This window comes from Onychostruthus taczanowskii, unplaced genomic scaffold (genome assembly GCF_017590055.1).
Source record: "Onychostruthus taczanowskii isolate IOZ18803 unplaced genomic scaffold, ASM1759005v1 scaffold24, whole genome shotgun sequence".
Lineage (NCBI taxonomy): Eukaryota > Metazoa > Chordata > Aves > Passeriformes > Passeridae > Onychostruthus > Onychostruthus taczanowskii.
Genome location: NW_024499684.1, coordinates 6,656,732 through 6,679,040, shown reverse-complemented (window position 1 = coordinate 6,679,040; position 22,309 = coordinate 6,656,732). Strand labels below are relative to the sequence as shown.

The following is a 22,309-nucleotide window of genomic DNA, read 5'->3' as shown; positions in this document are numbered from 1 at the left end:
CACAGGCCTCCGCCGGGGCTGGCACCCTGTAAGCCTGCTTCAGAACAGTGTCTGCACCCCGATTTTACACAAATGAGAGGGTGATGTCAAAGCCAGAGCCTCATAAAGCTCGGTTTTACTTTTTGTGTCAATGTAAAAGCTGTCCCTTAGAGCTACTGTATAGGAGAATCAATATAAAGTGTATCATAAATATATACAGTAGAAGAAAGAAATATATACGTACAAGAAAGACAGGGAGATATTGGAGAGGGTCCAGCGGAGGCACAAAGTGAGGAGGGGTCTGGAGCATCTCTGTGAGGAGAGACTCGGGAGCTGGGCCTGGTTAGTCTGAGAAGAGACCTGGCAGGAGATCTCATCAATGCACAGAAATATTTCAAAGGCAGGGGCCAGAAGATGGTGCCAGACTCTTTTTGGCGGTTCCAAGCAACAAGATGAGGAGCAATGGCCATAAACTGAAACACAAGGAGTTTGACCTCAACACGAGGCAAAACTTCTTCACACTGAGGATGGCAGAGCCCTGGAGCAGCTGCCCAGGGAGGTTGTGGAGTCTCCCTCTCTGGAGACATTCCAAACCCACCTGTCTGTGTTCCTGTGTTACCTGCTCCATGTGATCATGCCTTGGACTGGATGATCTCCAGAGGTGCCTTCAAAAACTAACAATTCCATGATTCTGTGAAATATGTATAAATAAGGGCTTGAAAATTAAAACAAGCAACTCTCCCTTTTCCAAATTTATAATCTTTTTCCTGATTTCTTCTTCATGCTACAGGAAAAAGCACCAAATTGTATGGTTCACAAAGCAGAGAACTTCAAACAGCATCTTACTGTTTTAAAAAATACCTCATTAATTTTGAAGACATCAGGGAGGCCACTACAGTCCCTTATTTCCACAACTTAAAATAACTTATGGAATTTTGCTAAGTGTTGCATTCATTGAATTGTTTTGGCTCTGGCTTAGCCTGAATTTACCTAATTCTACAAAAAAAGTTTTGAATTAGTAGACAATCCACAATAACCCTAATGGTGTTGCTCCACTGATTAGTAAAAAATGAAACTATACCCTGTTTCTGGCCTTAGTTTTATTCATTATCTGGCAGATGAAACTGGACTTACCCTGTCTATAAAATCCTACCTTTAGCCTTTGTCCTGAGGCTGCAAACATACCTTTAGGGTAATGTGACTTGCTTAGAGCCAAGTGGAAAGAGCTTCATGCTATGATCACACAGGAGTTTTGGGTGCGCAGCAAAACAGAACTAAAGGTTCTGCTGGCACACTGCCGAGCCCTCAGACACGAAATAAATACAATCTCCTGCACGAGTTACTATCAAACAAGATCCTGATCTCCTCGTTCAGTTTGTTCTCTGCCTTTTATTCCAGGTTGCTGAGGTTTCCCCAGGACAGCTGGTGTTACAGGTCTCACAGATCGGCTATAGCCACCCAAACGGGGGGATGCCCACACAGCTCTCCCTCTATTCACCAAAATGTTTTCCACAAAGCGCTTTCCCCAGTTCCCAGCGGAGGGCAGTGATGAGAACCGAAAATCCGCACGCAGCCAAGGGAGAGGGAAAAAAAAAAAGCCAAACCTAAACCCAAGCCTTTGCTTTGAATTCAGTCCTGCTTTGTGAGGCAAACGCAGGCGGACCAAAGCATCTTCTGTACCTTCTGAGTGATTTATTCTCCACCCAAAGCGGCACAGCCCAACACCACTTATGTCAGATAAAAAGACAAGGCTTTAAGTGAAAGAAGAACATCTGAGGAGGATCCCCTTTGAAGCTGCAGATCCAGTTCAAAGTCGCATGCATCAAACAGAGCTATCAATGCTTTAGACAGAAAAGCCTAAATGAGTCTTGTTTTTTAAACCACCACGTGCTTGGGATGTTGAGAGAGCTCTGGGTGAGGTTTTAATCAGTCAGAGCTGAAAATACAGAAAAGCCTGTGTGACACTGACATTCTTGTTTAAACAGGCAACATAGATGATGCTCATTTCAATTAGTGGGGATGTATCCTGACCAAAATAAGCATGGGGTAAGCCCTTTCTTCAATGAAAGCAGTTAGCATAGCTGATGAGGATAACCTTCACTGGAGGTAGGTTTGTCAGTGTTTAAAAGGACATGTAGGAGGTTACTTGAGGTATCTTGTCTTGCATCAGGTTCCTTGCTCTTTTGTTACATGGGTTCAGACTTTAGATTGAGTTTTTCCAAGGCAGGTTAGCAAACAGACTGATTTCTGAGCATAAAATCACGAGGGCTTACTGAGATTCCCACGCTAAAGCCAACTGCTCACACTGCAAATCTTTCTTGTTTCTCCAGCATTACTTTGCAAATTTTCTGTGATTTTTTTCATGTTTAGACGTCAATGCTTTAGACAGAAAAGCCTAAATGAGTCTTGTTTTTTAAACCACCACGTGCTTGGGATGTTGAGAGAGCTCTGGGTGAGGTTTTAATCAGTCAGAGCTGAAAATACAGAAAAGCCTGTGTGACACTGACATTCTTGTTTAAACAGGCAACATAGATGATGCTCATTTCAATTAGTGGGGATGTATCCTGACCAAAATAAGCATGGGGTAAGCCCTTTCTTCAATGAAAGCAGTTAGCATAGCTGATGAGGATAACCTTCACTGGAGGTAGGTTTGTCAGTGTTTAAAAGGACATGTAGGAGATTACTTGAGGTATCTTGTCTAGCATCATGTTCCTTGCTCTTTTGTTACATGGGTTCAGACTTTAGATTGAGTTTTTCCAAGGCAGGTTAGCAAACAGACTGATTTCTGAGCATAAAATCACGAGGGCTTACTGAGATTCCCACACTAAAGCAAACTGCTCACACTGCAAATCTTGTTTCTCCAGCATTATTTTGCAAATTTTCTGTGATTTTTTCATGTTTAGACTTAAAACTACCACAAAAATCACACCGTGGCACTAAATGGCAGTAAAGTCTAAAATTTGTATTTGAACAAGAGCTGCTGATCCTCTTATCCTGAACCATCCTGTGCAACTAACACACAGTTGTAGCCACTCACAACCATTTCATAGTTATTAGGCAATGGTAAAACTCACCTTATGTATAATAAACACAAGTTTAACCTGTTAGTTCAGGTTATTGAAGTAGCTAGTTCCAAAGCCCCAGCCATACTTTTCAGACCAGAGCTCTTCTGAAGCTTCAAAATAAATGTAAGGATGATGATGTCCATCTTTTATTACAGGGTTGGTCCAGCACAGACTGAGCACCTGCTGGAACACAGCCCTTCTCAAAGCTGGGCAGTGTGACCTGAAACAGAACTGACCAGTGTACAAAGTTTAAAGCTGATTGGGGACAAAAATGTTTTGAAGGGGCCTGATTAAAAACCCTGACATTTGCCTCATCCCTCCAAAAAAAGGTGAAATCCTCACAAGAGGACTCAAATCCTTCCCAGTTTGTTAGCAACTGGAGTCCAAAGTAGGCCAGCATGGCCAGAGAAGGAGTTCCTTTGCAGCCTCATGCTATTATACTGCCAGTGAGTAATTTCCCCAAATACGTTTGTCACTCTTTCAAAATTAGCATTGGATACAAAAATATAACCTTGTTTGTTTGTTTTTAAATTATAATTTTGGTAATGAAAGCATGAAGCATATTTTTCAAAACCAGATTGATTTAGCAGGGACTGTAAACCATCAAGCTGAAACACTTCAATAACATCATCTTTCTTGTCACAGCTTTTTACAGCCCACATATAAAACTAAAATAAAATTACTTATTTTGAGGATCAGCGTTTACAAGAACAAATGCCACACACATATTGGACTTTTCACCCCTAAATAATGCAAAATCTATTTCTGTTCCCCCCAAATTAACTGCGGTATGCAATTTCCATTTCCTTTCTTCTAGCCTTTTTCAAAGGCAGAGCTGCAACACCAAATCACACACCAAGACTGAATATTCCTTAAATTCTCGCTTCAGAATTCACAGGTGTACCAACCATATCATTTTAATTTAGTTGTTAGTATATACATTAACACTCAAAAGTGTGATAAAAACCAAACAAAAGTAGGGTTTTGTTTAATAAACAGCATGATACAGACCGCGGAGATAAATAAAAAGCAGACTTTTTACAGTTTCCCATGAACATGAACTACAATAAGTATCATAGGCCAAACTTTTGTTACTTGAGTAGCACAGCAGAAGGATTAAAAAAGGGGTTGTGTTTTTTTATTTAAAGTACTGCAAGACTATTCTCAGTATGACAACACATGCATCTTGCTGCATCTTAAATACTTTTTGGCCCATTATTACTAAAAATGTCTTGCTTTCTACCTACTTTACCACAGACCTTTATCACAGAATGACACACACATGGTAACATCCCCCCCTGCCCCAGTAGTGGTTATTTCAAAGGTAATTGTCTCATTTTTAAAAGATAATTGAAGCACTGGTGGGGGTTTTTACTTTCCCTTTGATGCAGACAGGTAGCTGCTCCCAGCTTCAATGAAGTCACACAGAAGCATGGAGAGCTGACACCCTCCTGGGCTCTGTTTTCACCCAAAATGCCGACAGGATCCTGGGCTGGCTCAGGGGGAGCAGGGCAAGGGAGGTGAGCCTTCCCCCTGCCCCTTGCTCAGCACTGGTGAGGCCACACCTGCAGCACTGGGGCTCCCAGTACAAACCTGACCTGGATGTGCTGCAATGGGTCCATGAAGGGCTGTAAAGGGGATGCACAGGAGAGGAGGCTGAGAGGGCTGGGATTGGTATCCTCAAGGAGAAAGCCATGGGGCAACTGGACAATGTGCATAAATACTTGATAGGGAGGAAGAAAGACAGGCAAGGCTTTTCTCCGTGCCCACTGAAAGGACAACAGGCAATGAAGTAGAAGATATTTCATATAAACATTATGAAAAAAAAATTGACTGTGGGTTCTTCTTTCTTAGACAGACTCTAAACCCAGCTAGGCAATCCTGTCCTGGGCATCCTGTTCTATTGCTGACCCTGCTTTGAACAGGGTGTCTGGGCTAAATGAACTCCAAAGGTCTTTGCCAACCTCACTGGTTCTGTGAAAATTCTGCAGTTGTGTTGCCATTTACAATGACAACAATACTTAAAAAAAATTCAAACCCAGGACTTCAGACTGCAGCCATATAATATTTAAAGCCCTTTTCTCCACCAGGGAAGTAGATTTTCATAGTGTAGTGGATATTCACAGTTAAAACTTGAAGAAGTGCAAGGGGGAAAAGAGAAAGGATGATACTCCCAGATAAAGAATTACACATTTACCTTTACAAGAGAAATGAAGAATTTGGATCACAGCTGCTATAAGACAAGAAGATTAATCTATTCCTTTTCTTTCTCAGCCCCAAATGAAACAGTAAGACAATTTTGGACAGCCTGGGGCACTCGATGATTCAGGATATTAAACATTATTAATAAAGCCTGAAAATAGATTAAAAATAGTTAAAGAAACAAGGCAGAATGAGATTCCAACTATGAATATCCATATTTTGGCTCACAACAATTAACTAAACTACAACAGACATAAAGATTCTTGAAAAAAACAGCTTCTGCCTGAATTAGGCTTTCAGTAACTTCAGCAATACAGTTAAGTCAGGTTTAGTTGTGATTGATTTTATGACTGGAACAGGAGCCTAACAAAATGAATGTAGTTACACTGAATTGAATGGCTCCTAAAGCAGTTCAGTAACTGCTGGGAATCAGGCACCAGAATTTCAAAAGGATCAAGACAGAATAGTGTATTTTTTGCCTTCCTTCTGCCGCAGGAATATTGCATCACATACAGAAGTGACAGTAAGGACACTTAAAACACACATACAAAACCAGTGGGGACACTAACTTCAAAGTACAGGCAGAACATTGCTTTAATTGATCTTCTCTTACAAATATTTTATGATGTTCTTATGCTCTGGGCATGTCCCAGAGGGGTGTTGGAGAGAGAAGAGACACAGGGATTCACCTCTGGCTTTGGGTCAGGAGCACTAACACAGCAAGACCTCGGACTTTGCAGAGTCTATCCCATAAAGCTCAGATGTCCAGAACACTGTATGGCAAATGAAGAACAGTGATTTTACCTGAGTGTGGGTTAAACAAGTCTGTATGCTACAAAAGAGCAGGAAGAGGAAACATTTACGCTATCAAGGAACAAAAATATTGAAGTGTCAAGAATGAAACAAACTGTAGACAGGATTACTGTACTTTTGGAGAGCTGAAAAGGCTACATTGTTAATAAATATTTCGAAGTAAAATTATTAAGTGTTTAACTGGGCTGCTACTAAACACTCCTTATGAGAACCTTTCATACTGAATCATAGGAATAAATAATCTGCAACTCTGATATACATACAGCCTAATTCTGATTTCATATGCTGTTGTGAATCTAGAGCGATTCTGATGAAGTGAGTGTTGTATCAGCATAAAGCGAAATCAGAATTTCTCAAAGAGAAGAGCACCTATGGGTTTGGTTAGTGTATGCAAATAGAGAACTTCTATAGCCAGTTTCCAGTTGGCTTCCCTTCATTAACACAGATGTGAAAAAAAGTAAAACTAAGCAATGAAGAACCCTGAACCAACACCAGCTGCAGGGGTGGTGAGCTACACATCATTTTGGACAGAGCCTTACCTAAACTGAGACAACTTCCAGCACAAAATAAAAAGATGCAAATTCATTATTTGTATGAAACATGTATTGCAAAATTAAATTGGGATTCAACAATCCGCAACAACATCCACAGCTATATAGTGTTTTTAAAAAACAAGTGTGGTTCTTCCATTCAAGTAAAACTAAAACAAGTGAAAGAAGTTAAAAAAAAATCCTAGAAGCAGCAAGTTACAATTCTTTCTGTAATACCACACATTTTCATTAACTTGAAGTATTTTCAAGATGTCAAAGACATCAACAAAAATAGTAATTTCAAGTGGCTTTTCTGATATTTGTTTTTTGAATGGGTCCAGCCCAGGTCTGCAACCTGTACAGACATGCAAAACAGGAGGAATTCATAATCACTATTAAGAACAGACATTTGAACATGCCAGTTATATAATGACAAAGCAAAGACAATACCTTCAAATTGTCAACAAACATGGGCTACTGACCACTAAAGGGCATTTAATACTTTACAGAAAAAGGAAAGTTGGCATAAAAACCCACAAACAACTTGCCAAACCACCAACAGCAGGGTCATCACATACAAAGTTCTTATAAACCTGGTAATTTCTGTATTGTCCTCAATATGCAGGCTCATATCTTTTCCACAAGATGCCAAATCATCTACAATTTTGGTTTTATTTAAAAGCCTTTTTAAAAAAAAATCAAATTATACTGGAAGTCTGTTTCAACTATGAAAAAACTACTAATGCACCCTTTCAGACAAAGAAGTATGCATATATAAAATCAGTACAGGTACTTCTGCTATGTTTAGGAAAGCAATTAATGTAATTCTAAGTAAAACTAATATGGAGCAGCCTGTTCTGTCACTACATCAAACACAGTTTCACAGCTGAAAAAGTGACTGGTTTTAAATTTTATTTCACTAAAACACCATTTCCTAATGCTTTGTGACAAAACACATGGCCCAGTCCTGGGCTCCTTGCTCTGGCAGTCTTACAAGGGAGTTCTGCAGGAGCAAGGTGCCCAGATTCACTTCAAGCCCAAAAGAAACTACTTTAGTATTTTGTACATCTGATTCCCAGAACACAGGGAGAATTTTCAAATCTCCATGAAGTGGGAATAATTAAAAATAAGCCAAATTCCAAGCTATTTCTGTAAAAATCTAGGACTCAGTTACAAGTGCTTTCATGGTCTGTAAGCAGATCTTCTTTCTGGTACTGGGAGCAGATGACATCCTCTCATTTCCACCAGGGAAAGCAAACAGTGCCTCCTCTATCCTCAGTGAAGCTACATCAGCACGGAACTGCTGTGGCAGGATACAGTAATTAGGGTTCAACACTTTGAAGCTGAGAAAAGGATTGTTGTTTTCTGTGAAACACTGGCAGAATGTTTTTCAAATGCCCATCCTGGTTATGCAAAGAACTGAGTGAAGCCCAGGAGCTTCTCCTACTTTTTAAAAAATTTGTTGAAAGGCTATAATTACCCCAAACTGTATTATGTCTGTGCCACTCTGAGGTTTCCTTTCTTTTACCATTTGATTCTCATAATAACTTCTACAGCTTATGCACTACATTTAATTGCAGTAACTTCTGGAAACAGAGCCTGACTCCTCATACGTCTGTCTGGGCAAAAAGGGTGCAGAATACTGAGCTTGAACTGAAAGACATTTACACTCATATTTACAGAAGGGCTAGGAAGAGGCAAAGTACAAACAAATTTGGCTTCATAACATCCAATAAATTTGAGTTGATCTTTTCACCCAGGCTGGAAAAGGCTGGCCTTTTCTTGCATAAACGAGGTAAAGCATTGTTTCAACACCAGATAAATACGGATAATATAGCACCTGATGTGATGTGATGTCTGTGCAACAGTTTTACTCAGTTAATAAGAATTATAGCCAACAGGGTTTCAGATTTTGTGAGTTAAACTTAAACTGAAACTAACCCATTTTAAGAGCTAAACCATTATTGTGTGTTGACTGCAAAGTAATCAATACAAGGGTAACTTTGCTCTAGAAAGTACAACCAAGCTTAGCAGGAGTTAAAATATTCATATGAACAAAAAGGAATATGTAACAGTCAATAAAAAGAGCAATGGGAAATCTATTGGACTAGTCCAAAATATTTTGTAGAACTAAGGAAATAAAACTTCACATTTCCCATACTATTCTGAGCTTCTGTAGTTTCCACAAAACCAGGTTTCCCCCCACAACATCAAGTATCCATGCATGCAGTGATCAGCTGCAGGATGCTGACTTTGAAAGTGTCTTGAAACACCAAAGCCTTGGCTTTACAATCCCCAAAGTCTTTCATAACGTAATTGATTGCACATTTTTAATATATTACAATTTGCTAAATGAAGCCAACCACTCATTACCTCATCAGTACAGCCTGCACAAAGTACAGTTTATTTATATGCTTATATTCTAGTCTAACACCAACTGTCAGCATATTTTATATTACACGTGGTATTGCACTTTCTGAGTGGCACCTCGGTGTGTGTTTGCAAGTGAACAAGCTGAACCCCCAAAAGCCCCAAACCTTTGGAATTCAAGTGCTGCCAATCAAGCAAGTTTAAAATGTTAGGGTGAACATCACCCACAGAACTATTATGGGCTTTGCTAACTTTAAAAAAAACCTGTTTAGGAATTAGAAAAACAGTCCTACCTGAAGTTGTGCATAAGGGCAATCTGAAATCCTCGATACTCTGAACAGTTTCAAAACATGGTGCCAATTTCATGGATTGCACACATTATAATTGTGTTAAAGGACAACAACTAGATTTACAAATATATATTACACACACGCACAAAACAGACAAAGCTATAAAATGTTTGGTAACTCCACATGCTTTGAGCTAGCCAACATATCTGTCTGCTGAACTGCTAATTATTGATCATATTGAAAATCTAAATTGCTATTTCTGATGTATCTTACTGGATTCAACAACCACTTCCAAAGGAGGAAGAAAGAGGAGAAATGGTAGACCCAAATTTAGAGGGTTTAAATGAGCGTTCTTGGAATAGCCAGCATATCACTTCAGTAATGTGAAGAGTGATTCCCAAAATATTTTTAGAGACTTAGGCCAAGTTCACCTTTGGCTTTAGTGGGTATATTCCCACTACTTCACTGGTACATGTGTCCTCTTTCACTAGGGCTGAATTTGGTCCTAGGAGTATGTCTGGTCACCTTCAGTGACGTTAATGAAAACGGGAGTCTTGGACAGATAGAACTGGGTTGCAAAATTAAGAGAGTTAATATTGGACAAATCATGTAAATAAAGAATATATATTAATAATAGTTCCTATTATATAAATAGCCTTTATAAAAAAATAATCTTTCAATAATTTTAATAACTCACCTTTCTTTAGGTTCTGGAAAACATGTATGAAAAAAATCTATTCAGTTCAAGTTAGATTAAAGCAAACCTAAGATGAACACTACAGCTCTCTGTTGCACTAAACCCAATTCTGACCATTCAATTTCCAGGTTAGTCAGTTTTTGGGGATGATAGGGAGTTTCTTTGTGAAAGTGTGAATTGCACCCCTAGAAATACTGAGCAGAAGAAACACCATACTGAGTGGGCCTATTTCCTACTGCTTTCAGAAACTGTGCAGATGACGGACCCAGAAATCAAAGGGCCACCCAAACCCCACAAATGTTAATGCCTCTGAGCACATTTAAAAGGCACTGTCCTCTCACTAATGTTTTTAGATCTTTGAGCTTCAAACTCCTTCCCTTTAAACTATGCTGCGTTTAAGTATTTGCTATCACTTGAATTCTCTTTCCATTCCTCACAATCCAGCAGAGTCTCCACCTGCTGTACCAGATCTAAGGTAAGATGTGATGGACTCATGTTCACACTAGCACTATTTTCTTTTTCCTTCTAATTTATCCTGTCAGATGAGAAAAGGAAACATTTTTCCAAGTTTACCTTTTTGAGCTTAAGGCATAACATGAATCATCGAATCATAGAATATGCTGAGTTGGAAGGGACCCACAAGGATCACAGAGTCCAACTCCTGGCCCTGCACAGACACCAGGAATCTCACCCTGGGCCTGAGAGGATTATCCAAACACTCCTTGAACTCTGTCAGGCTTGGGGCTGTGATCACTTCACTGGGCAGCCTGTTCAGTGGCCAACCACCCTGTGGGTGAAAAACCTTTTTGTGATATCCAACCTAAACCTTCCCTGACTCAACTCCATGCCATTTCCTCAAGGCCTGTCACTGGTCACCAGAGAGAAGAGATTGGTACCTGCCCCTCCACCTCCCCTCATGAGGAAAGTGCAGACCTTGATGAAGTCTGAGCTCAGTCTCCTCCTCTCCAGGCTGCACAGACCAAGTGACCTCAGCTGCTCCCCATACAGCTTCCCCTCCAGACCCCTCACCATCCTTGTGGCCTTCCTTTGGACACTCTCTAATAGCTTAATATTTTTTTAGACTGTGGCACCCAAAACTGCCCACAATATTCAATGTGAGGCCACTCCAGTGCAAAGCAGAGTAGGCCAATGCCCTCCCTTGCCCAGGTGGCCATGCTGTGCCTGATGGCACCAGGACACAGGTGGCCCTCCTGGCTGCAGGGCACTGCTGGCTCATGTTCAACTTGCCATCGACCAGGACCCCCAGGTCCCTTTCTGCAGCCTCTCATTCCCAGCCCATACACACAACCAGGACTGCCCCATTGCAGGTGCAGAATCTGGCACTTGCCCTTGTTAAACTTCACACACTTGGTGATTGCCCATCTCTCTCATTTGTCGAGGGCCCTGCACACATCGTACTAAAGCTTAATTTTTGAAGTTTATCATTTTAGTGCTATCTGAAACCCTGTTTTACATTATTTTCCAACAGTTGTCCGAACAATTCATCTCTTTTCTTGCCATAAATTCTAATGTTGTTCATGGTTTGTGCAATTCCTATGCAACCAGTCTTTGCTGCTAACGGGTATTAACAGTGCAGTACCCACAAAGCTGGGTATCAGTTCTTGTTTTCTTTGCTGTCAGTTCAGTTCAAAGCGTGTTGTTTTATTGTGTGGAAGATCCAGTCCATTTTTGTTGTCCAGCCACCATGGTGAGCATCATTCATTTGCTTCATGAAGTACTCAAGAGCCTCCTGCTCAGTTTTGTCCAATGCAAGGGTCTTTCTAATGTATGCAATATCATCAAAGGACTGCAGTTCTGGCATTCCTGAGCCAAGCATCATGGAGAAAAGATTGATGAAGAGATTGGCATGCTGCCGAATTGCTAGGTAAGCCTTATAACACATCTCCTGAAACCTGGAAGAGACCAGGGGAAAAAAGCTCAGTGCATTTCTCTACTCAATGCATATTAATGCTTCAGCTCCAAAACAGTTTTACAGGTAACCAGACACTAAAAAAGCAGTTTTAGTCTAGTAAGAACACCATAATGTAGCTGAGAAGATGCACTCATTCTCCTACTTAGTTTATTTGTGTAAGGATTAATAGTGGTCAAACTAACAACATCCAAAGACAGGCTTTGCAGTCTTAAACCCCATCTGCAATTCACACAACTGTTCAGCACGAATTTATGTGAGCTCACAGGGTCATTTTTGTCACTGCTATTGACATTTCAGATTTCAAAAGATGTTTCCTGATACACTGCTAAAATCAGCACTTTCCTGGCTTCAGAGTTGCATTTCCTCTGTAGTTTTACGAGGGCAGCAGCTGTAGCTCCTTACATACTCTGAAGAATGCACTGAAAATGGGCATTTACTATATCAGACTGGATAAGAAATACCTAGGTTAAGGGAAAAAATGCAAAAGAGCTTCACTGCAGTGTTCAGACAGACACTATAATTCAAAATTTGTCTTCCGTTGCCATCAACATAATGAAATTAAGATGAAAATTGAAACCTCTTAAAGACTGGATTGCTGGGAAGAGATATTAAGAATGACTACAGCAACAGATTTATTTCTTTACTGTTATTATTTTAAAGTTCTTGCTCAGCAGGTTCTGGCCACTGTCAAACTACAGAGGCCAGCTGAAGAGCTGATATCACAGCAGCTACAGGAGAGAGAAGTATGGCTGGATGATCAGCAAGGCTCTGATGCACACAACACCCAACATTTAAGAATTCTGAGTAGCTGTAGTTCTGCCATCTCAAGAGGATTTTAAGTGTAAAGTCAAAGAAATTTCAGGTGTTTGAGAAATTACCATCTTTATTCACTTGTATGCTGACCCTGCAAATCTCAAATGAGATTTCATGGACCAAAGGTCATGTAAGTGCTAAGACTAAGACGCTGACTTACAAATGGATGGCTGATCTTCAACTTAAGAACTAGAACATTCCCACTGCAAGCCAATTAAAATACTACTGTTCAGTTAAAATATCTAATTATTAAAGGCCACCAGTAGTAAAGTGCATTTTAGGTACAAAACACTCTGGAGGTTAAATGCATAAAAGAAAGCTCACCTTTCAAACTCCCTCGTTTTGGTACATTCTTGGGCTCCTTTACTAATCACTATTAAGAAGTCTTGTGTTAAGACAAATGGCACACGCTCTCTTTTGTAACCAAATTTTTTCTTCTTGTGATCGAGGAAGTGCCCAAAGTCAATGTGAAACAGCTTGGAAAGACAGAAAGGTATTTTAAGATTAATAATTCCTTGTTTAAATGAAGTCACAGTAAAATTGATCATTTACTTATAGTTCCAGTAGATTTTTTTTCTTTTTTTTCAAAAAAATTCATACCAAAGTGAGGATGACCTTAGGGTATGATTTTAGAAAACATCTCTTACTTGTCCATCATCTTTGACCATGATGTTACTGTTGTGGCGATCACCAATGCCCAGGATAAAGGTGGCAACACAGTAGCCAGCACAAGAACGTGTAAACAGGTCAATAGCTGCATCATACCTATTCCAACAAAAAAGGAGACACTTTCCTCAGATATTCCAGTAACACAGAAGTGCACATTTTTCATTTGCAAAAAAGCAAACAAGGACAGATAAAAAGAAAACAAAACCATAACCAGATGGACATAATTATGGACATAATCTCCCACTTGATGAACTTTAGTTATCTTGAAATTTCCATCAAAAAGAAGCATATGGCCAAGAAAAACAGGTGACAGGGAATCTCACATGTCTCCTTTGTTCTTGTCCTTGAGCCACTGGTGCAATGTATGGCTGTTGAACTGCAGTGCTCCTTTTAAGCCTCCTTTACACTGAATCTGCATGATGGTGTGAGAGCTCCTGACCACCTCGATGAGTCCCACACAGTCACCGATCGACAAACAACCATAGGGCAACATCCTGGAAGACAAAGGTTCATTGTTTTCTTGTTTGTTTTTTTTTTTTTTTCCTTCCTTTATAGAGAATGGTGGCAAGAAGTGGGAGAGGATGTATTTTTGCAGATTCCTCTATCTGGCTACTCTTTAAGACATGGGGAACTGTAACCATACTGCAAACCATTCTTGGACAAAGGCTTAATTCTGCCACTCGTTACAGCACTGGAGACAAAACTGTGACCCATGAGAGAAAACATAAACCAACAGGTCTTTTTGTCTAGATAAGGAAATGAAAACTGGGGGTTTCTACACAGTGCACAGGCAGCTCCTTTGTTCCCACCTAAAAACATACCACACAGCAAACACCAATTTGAAGGTGTAACCTGTCCAGGAACAGTTTTCCAGAAGCAGAAGAGTTTATCCTGCAGAAGCTGCTGCACCCACAGACTGTCTGGAGGTGGAGAAGCTCACACAGACTGGGCAATATCTACTGTGTGGACTGAAGATACCAGCTACAAAGAGTCATTGCTCAGCAGGGCTGAGGGTTTGGCACCTTGTTCAAAGCCAAACCTACAGACACAATCACTTGGCCACAGTGCGGCTGCTGCGTCTTGGCTCTTGTATCCATTCCTTGTACATAGCTCACTCAGACCCACCTGAATGAGAATTAAGTATTTTTCAAATATGATCTTATGTTTATAAAATCCAGTAGTTTAGTTAACCAAAAAAAATTAAATATTGCTCTAACGTGCACTAAAATGTCTATTTATAGCATTTCATTTATTACCCTTGGGAAAACAGAAGCAATCTCTGGGAACAAACCAATGCCAAAACCATTAAGATCAGCATTACTTGGGAATGACCTCTACTGCTTACCGAAGATCAAGACCCTGATTTTGCCAGATGTTTTCCATAATTCGAATTATCTGAAGTGTCAGCATGTCCTGACGCAAGTCTGAAATAGTCAAATACATTAAATTTGCAAATTTTGTAACACCAGAATCTTATTTTCCTTTTCCCCCCAAAACTATGCCTAAATGCATCTAAAGATAATAAAGCTTGCACAGTTTTGTGCAGATTTTGTTCCCTCAGTAGAGAAAAGCAGGTTTTAAATAGTAAAAAATGAATATAAACCTGTGGTGGTGATTTTAAAAACATACACTAAAACCAGGACAATGGAATCACAGTTTACACATCTGTAATATCTTGAAGACATTTACAATTAAAAAGAACAAATATTAAATAGTACTGTGTTCCACCTTGACAGACTGAGCATCTTAGAACATATAAAATTTGTACTTGACTGAGATAAATACTTATCTGTCTATGTTTAATTTTTCTGGAAAAGAAAATAGCTTTTCTCAGCTGATTTTTTTTTAATATATGTACTTTATAAGCTTATAAAAAACACTAAGTAAAAGGTTAGGAAAATAAACAGGTATGTAGCTTTTGAATTACACTTATCTTTCCTTACCATCTCCATTTTTAAATATTATCTCATTGTTCTGAAATAACAATTCAGACATAATATCTGGGTTTTCCCAGTTCAACCACAGCGGCCTTTTTGCAGATGACATTATCCTGCACTCCTCAAGCCTAAAAGAGATAAGATTTCTATGAAATAGGCATAATTTGATTCTTATACCATATTTCTCTAATACTGCTAAGTTCTCCCTGTTTTGGTCAAACTCTGAACCAGCACCAAATTAAAGATGCAAAGATAACTGACAATGCACCATTTTCATTTCAGACTCAAACTTAAATTAGTATGTGCTACATTAACCATTTGCTAAGACCAACAGAAGAGTTGTGTTGTAAGGGAATATTGTAAATATTCCTTTGGCAAGATGAGCTCCTGGAAAAAGGACTGAAGGACTGAAGGAAAAAGGATGACAACTGGAAAAAGGACTGAAGTTCCTGGCACCTTAAAGGTACAACTGAAGGTCGTGTTCCCTGGTTTGTTAAACCATTAGATTGAAATGACTCTACTCTTTATGGATTACTCTGCCACAAATTCTATTCAGTGCACTTTGAAAATACTGACATTTACTAAGTTAACAGTCAACCTCAACAGTGTTATTATTACCATAACTAAACATTTACTGAAGCATCTAAACAAACTTCAAAACTGATACAGTACCGAAGGTTTCCCAGTTGATGGGCAGGATTAAGAGGAGAGATAAAACCTTGCAAGGCATCCATGAAATCTGGCCGTCTCATTTGTTCAACAAGAAACTTCATCTGTACCTGATCAATAAGCACATTCAGGTCTTGAGAACAGTATTTACATGTAAATGAAGGTATCAGATTTTAGCTTTGGTTTTCAAGCATGGTTTTGCACAGTTCTAATGTAAGTACAGCTCAGCTACATATTACACAAAGTGAAACCTTTAACTTTAGTTCTGTTGCCTTGAGAGCTAGACAATGGCATTGCACAGAAAATACTGCAGCTCCCCAGGAAACATAGCATTACTGAAATTAGCATTAACACTTTCCCCGTTGATCAAATAGAACACTTCTAAGTAATTCCTGTGACAGCAGCAGTTTTGAGATAAGGACAGCTTTTGATACCTTCTGGGTCTCATCCTTTTTTTCCTGCTTGAGAATATCTGTGAGGTTAATCAACTTCTCCATGGCCTCCACCTGCCTGCTCAGGTGCTTCAGGTACATTCCACATGCTCGACAGTAGGACTCCAGAAGTAAACCAAACCTCTGACTGACAGTTTTGTTGTGCATTTCAGACCTACACAGGAAGGAAGAAGAGTTACAGCTTAGAGACAAGACCACTTAGAGGTGCCAAAAATGAAGCTGTACTTGTGACATCTTCATAGAGTCCTAAAATACATCCCCTCAAACAATCCCCTCCCCTATCCTTGATGACACCGAGGTAAGTAGAAAACTGAGAGTACAGCAAAGATGCCTTGCTTCTATTTCTGGTCTGATTACACCAGCTTAGAACAGAACTTTTAGGTGACCTCTAGCTACAACCCAATATGTTGCAGATTGAGCTATCAAGCTCTATCAGAAGCCTTTAATAAGGAAGTAAAAATAAAATTTTTACTAGTCTTTTTCAAAGCTTTACCTTATTGAATTGGGTGGCTTTCTTTAGGCCTCATATATTTGTAAAGTTTTCTGGAAAAATTGATGGGGCATCAGGCAGCTAACAGTATGGGAGGCTTTCAGCAGTCTCAGACTACCTTGTTTCCAGAATAAAATCATTAGATAAAAAGAAGTACAAATCCAAGTACTATTAAGTAGCTTTTGAAACTGCAAGGTATGATTTCTGTCACCAAACTACATATTTAAATGCTTAACCAATATAACCTAATCTTTATATAAAGTGGTAACATTTTTCTAAGAAAGGACATTTAGTATGTCAACGCTTCAGAACAACTAATTGTTTAGAGCTAATAGGAAACCCACCACCCCTTAACATGATAATAAGCTTACTTTAAATGCCAAAAGAAGAAGTGTCCTATCCTTTGATTGGTCAGTGCCTTCTTGAGTAAAAATCTCACAAGCTGATTATCTAAATACTGCTCATATTTCAGAACCTAGTTAAAAATAAAGAGAAAAATTTAAAAAATCAGATGCAGCTATTATTTCTATGAACAACATACAGATTAAAGGCAGTTAAATAAAAAGCCATATATGTTTCACTTTTTTTTTTTTCTGGAATGACTGATCTTGGTATTAATATTTGCATGTGTTAGGCTTTGAACAATATATGCCAACTGTTCACTGGCTGCCTCTATTTCAGGAACTTACCATCTGATGCTTGCTTTACTGTTACCAAATATTTTAGCCTCAACTTGCTCAAAATTTTGAGAAGATGCTTCTGCTTATCCTTTCCCATATGTCAGGACAGCTGAAATAGCTGCTTGTTCCAGTTGGTGGAACAGTTTTGCATCTCTGCAGAATGCTGGCATTTAGTACCAACAAGCAAAACCACAGCACTACAGAAAAATTAACATTTCCTCTCCTCCTAAATAATCTGCAAAGCAAACACGATGACCTCCTTTTCACAACAACTTAACTTTTGCTGTGTTTTAATGTGATCATTGGACATACACAAGACAACAAACATGCCAAAATATGCTCAGTACCTGTACCAGCTGGATTAGGTACTGAGACAGTTTGTCATCAGTCAGGGACTTCTCCAGACACCGAACTGCAAAGGCTCGCACCATGGGGTCTGGGTAATTGCAGTCCAGCAGCTCCATGGCCTGCTCTGGCTTGATTGAGGGCCAGTCCTTCACCAAGCAGTACATCTGTGGCAAGAAGAACAAGCACGTTACACCTCTGCACTGGTCAGGAAGAAGCTGTAACACACAGCCATTAGAAAGCATTGTCAGACAAACTGTATCAGTGTAGAAGCTGTTTAATTGCTGGTCCTCTCAATCAACAGTCTGGTATTAGTTGACTTGGTTTTTCTATCTACTCTAAAAAGAATTAAAACAAAACCTCACATTTAACTGTAATTGACAAGTTGGCAACATCAGAGGGATTTGAGTAATGACACCAAGAGGAAATCTTAAGACCAGACTGAGCTAAAGAACAAGAACTATGGACCAGAGACACCTGTCAATCATAGTGGCTACTCCAAGTATTCATTCAATATATCATGCACACATAACATGCTTTTAACTTCCATAAGTTTTCTTTGAAGTAGAATTTTAAAGCTTCTTCAAAATCTAACACTTCTTCAGTGCTTTATATTACCTGGGCCACTTCATCTCTAGAATTCCACTTGACAGACAAAAGTAATTTGGGTAGAATTTCTGGAGTATTCACACAATAGTGTCTGCAAAAGAGGAAAAAGAAAAGTTGCATGTACTAAACAACACTTTTGCTTTCACAACCATCGTGTCCCCATAGCCTTGCACCTTTTTCTTCCTTTTCCAGCAAGGTGCTCTCAGGACCCTTCCATGCAGGTAAAATTGCAGTAATAAGGAAAATGGGAACTCACTCAACAACTTACTTTTCTCCACGGGATTATAATCAAACCACACAATGCAGAACACTTCACAAGCCTTGTCTAAAACATCAACTCCTCAGCACAGAAGAAAAGGGAGCAAAACCCATGACAAATTTGGAATGAATGGGGTGAAGTTTGATTATGCCAAGAAGGATTTTTCTTTGGTTTGGTTTTTGCTTTGCAATACCTGTGTCTCCAGAGGAAGTCCTTCTCTTGCTCAGTGATTTCAGACAAAGGGTCTCGGGTACAAATGGCTCGCAGTTGCTCCTTGTCACTCTCTGTTAATTCACTATCCCGAGCTATTCTGTTACTCTGCAGAGACAGTGGCACTTTAGCCCTCCACACAACTCCTTCTGTTGCCAAACCACACACGTGAAATACAGTATTTGAACAGCACAGCAACCACTACAGCCTGTGTCATGCAATACTATCTTGCTGCATTCACTTGTTATAACAGAGCTTAAAATTTAGAAAGAAGATGAAAGACTAGGCCTTTGATCTCCACAACTGCTTTTAGTCACTGCTGGCACAAGAAGAGGTACATTTCAACTAAATCAGCTGTGTGGAGAAATAGCAGCAGTTGACATCTGATGAATGACACAAAGCAGCACAAAGTGAGACTGGTCATTTCTAACCCCAGCTTGAGATTGTTGAGGGTTGCTGAAAGGAGTGAAAAGGATTTGGAACTACAAAAGCAGAACATGGGGGATGAAAACAGGTAAATAAGGGGTAGAATGCTGTAGAAATTCCTGAGGAACAGGAAGATGGAAAATAGTAAATCACAATTAGTGTAAGACTTTCCCCAAAGAGCACAGAAAACAGAACTGCTACAAGCAGAAATTAACTATGTTGTCAGTGAAGTGAGTTTATCATCCTCACCCTTTTTTCTTTGTGTCAGATGGAACAAACAATGAGCTAGAGTACAGAAGCCCAGGTAAGAGGTTGAGGAGTGTTATTTACCATTGTTATTAAGAATGTTATTAAGAAGACAACTGTCCTCAAGCATTTATTAAGACCCTGCTCAGTCACAGCATAAACAGCAGAAATGCTGCTCAATGATGGACATCCTGCTGAGCATCAAGAGAAATCCAATGCCCACAGCTTGCTGTTCAGGATACAGGGACAGGACTGCTGCAAACAGCCCTGGAATTCCCACTCTGGAAGCTCCTGCCACCTCCGTGCTCTCTGGCACAGCCAAACTCCCACCACAGGGCTCTTCACACAGAGCACAGAGCTCCTTGGGCAAACCCAAGGCTTTGAACCAGCCTCCAGAAGAAAATGCAAAACACACCAACCAATTTCATAGGCTTGGCTTTACTGCTTTTCTGTTTTTACTTCTTTTCATCATCCAAAAAAGTGCTTTGAAGAAAGCTCCAAACCTCACCAAAAAGCCAATTTTTGTGCACAAGTTCTGTTTGTGGAAAAAGTGAGATAAAGGACTACACCCATGTGTATGTCCATCAATTCCCTTAAAATTCCCTTTTCTTGTGGTCATAACTACCCCATAAAACAGACAGAAAAGAGTTCTAAGCCCCTTTGGGTTACACAGGAAAGCCTAACTATAAACATGAAACTGCAACAAAGAAAAACAGTATCATTGAAGGAGAATTGCAACTTTTAAAAAGTTAAACTAAGTAGTTTAACACCCGAAATAGTGCACAAAAATGTCAAAACCACAGTAAAACAGTTTCTCTTTGGAGTGTTTTGGTTGGTCAGTGAAGCATTAGATCACTTTACTAGTAATATAAAGAAAGGAGAATATATTGCCCATTTCACCAACATACAGCAAAAATTTGATTTTTTGATTTTACAATAAATGAGGATGTAAAGAAAGATGTTTTGTCACTGATACACTGAGTAAAAGAAAGTAGTAAATAATCCTTTCATATTTGACTAGCTAATCCTGGAGGGGGAGTTTGCCTTACCTGCCCTGCATAGCTGTAGTTGAATCCCAGTTCCCGTGAAATTGTCCAGTTTGCATGTTCTTCAATCACTGTCATATCTGGAAACTTTACAGGGTTGCTAAACCAATCAAATTCCAGCTCTAAGCATGGAGTTTCCTAGGTCAAGGGAATTCAAATTACTTTTTCTGCTGAATGACAGCTACCAGAATAAAGCATATTTTGAAAATGCACTCTTAAGGGGGAAGCTGGCATGCAAATACCTTATTTGGATTTGATCCAGTAACACCAATAGGATTCAACAAATCCTCCAGCCCATGAGGTACTGCCCAAAGATTCAAAGCCATTTTCCCAGATACCAGAGTGTCTGTGTAATCGAACATGTTTATATTTCCCCAAGCCAATGGACAGTGCTCCTTAAAGAGATTAAAATATGATTTTTTTTCAGAGTCATCTATGAATTACTGCAGAGCGAGTCAGGAGAAACAACATTTTCACCCCAGATCAAGTTGTTACATTCCCAGATTAGCAGAAAGCAAGTTGTGGAAGCTTTACCATGTTTTTCTAGGAATGGCTGTCATAGCAGTCCTTTAAAAAACTGATACTAAAAGAATTGTAAACACATGCACATATCTTCCTCACACCAGACTAAGTCAGGATGATGAAAAAAGTTTTTCTGACAAGAGATTTTTTACCATGTCCTGTAGTGACAGAACAAGGGGCAGCAGTTTCAAACTTGAGGCCAATATTTTTAGATTGGACAAAAGAAATGTGGTTGTCTATGGCAAGAGTAGCCAGACACTGGCACAGGTTGCCCAGAGAAGCTGTGGCTTCCCCATTCCTGGAAGTGTTCAAGGCCAGGTTGGATGGAGCTTGGAGCACCCTGGGCTAGTGGAAAGGGGGTGGAACTGGATGATTTTTAAGGATCCCTTCTAACCCAAATTACTCTGTAAGGTTCACAGACCTATTCGGAGAAAAACACCCTCAAACCCACAATGTAATGATGCTGCTGGCTAAAAATGAAATGTTGCATGTAGATTCTTAAAAATTACTATATGAGGTCTTGCATTAAATGCTAAAGGAGTACAAAATTTCTTTATTTGAAAATTCAACTCTAAAGGTACAAATATTGTCCTTTAAAAATAAATAGGTTAGTAACATGGGTATTGAAAATTAGTTTTAAAAGCACTTCCACCTCAAAACACTAACACTGGTCTTCGTGTCTGGCAATGCAGTATAAGCACAACTTACAGTGCTGAACTGATAAGCTTTCTATTGTGTTGTTAAATTTCCAAATACACACAAAATAAAAGAAACACCCCTATTTTAATCGTATTGAAATCAAACATTGCACTAAGACTCACTGCCAGGAGAGCATTTACCAACTACCTTCCCAAACCTGACAGAAGCAGCTTTGGCTCCCCAGTGCCATAAACCTTGAGGTGTTTTACCTCCTTCGCACCCTTCCGGCCTTTAACGGAGCAGATGGAAAGGCAGAGCCGGGCAGCACGGGGGAGATCAGGAATGTACATGTCATACAACAGCCACTCATTCCACCTGCAGGATTCAAGAGGCACAATTAAACCAGGTCAAAGGAGGC

General features: G+C 39.6%; 1 protein-coding gene across 7 annotated transcripts in view; it reads right to left on the bottom strand.

Moving 5' to 3' along the window:
* Positions 1-3,945: 3,945 nt before the first annotated feature.
* PIK3CA (phosphatidylinositol-4,5-bisphosphate 3-kinase catalytic subunit alpha) overlaps positions 3,946-22,309 on the bottom strand; it is a 34,252-nt gene continuing 15,888 nt past the window's right edge. For all 7 annotated transcript variants that reach the window (XM_041405787.1, XM_041405784.1, XM_041405782.1 and 4 more), the window contains 15 exons: positions 22,161-22,266; positions 20,973-21,125; positions 20,734-20,868; positions 18,996-19,120; positions 18,553-18,634; positions 17,937-18,101; positions 17,281-17,384; positions 16,402-16,573; positions 15,971-16,077; positions 15,305-15,426; positions 14,707-14,785; positions 13,685-13,855; positions 13,340-13,457; positions 13,017-13,168; positions 3,946-11,859 (listed from right to left, as the gene is read on the bottom strand). In XM_041405787.1, the coding sequence (XP_041261721.1) occupies positions 11,589-11,859; positions 13,017-13,168; positions 13,340-13,457; positions 13,685-13,855; positions 14,707-14,785; positions 15,305-15,426; positions 15,971-16,077; positions 16,402-16,573; positions 17,281-17,384; positions 17,937-18,101; positions 18,553-18,634; positions 18,996-19,120; positions 20,734-20,868; positions 20,973-21,125; positions 22,161-22,266 (2,062 nt within the window). In that variant the 3' untranslated portion in view covers positions 3,946-11,588. The remainder of the gene's footprint in view (positions 11,860-13,016; positions 13,169-13,339; positions 13,458-13,684; positions 13,856-14,706; positions 14,786-15,304; positions 15,427-15,970; positions 16,078-16,401; positions 16,574-17,280; positions 17,385-17,936; positions 18,102-18,552; positions 18,635-18,995; positions 19,121-20,733; positions 20,869-20,972; positions 21,126-22,160; positions 22,267-22,309) is intronic.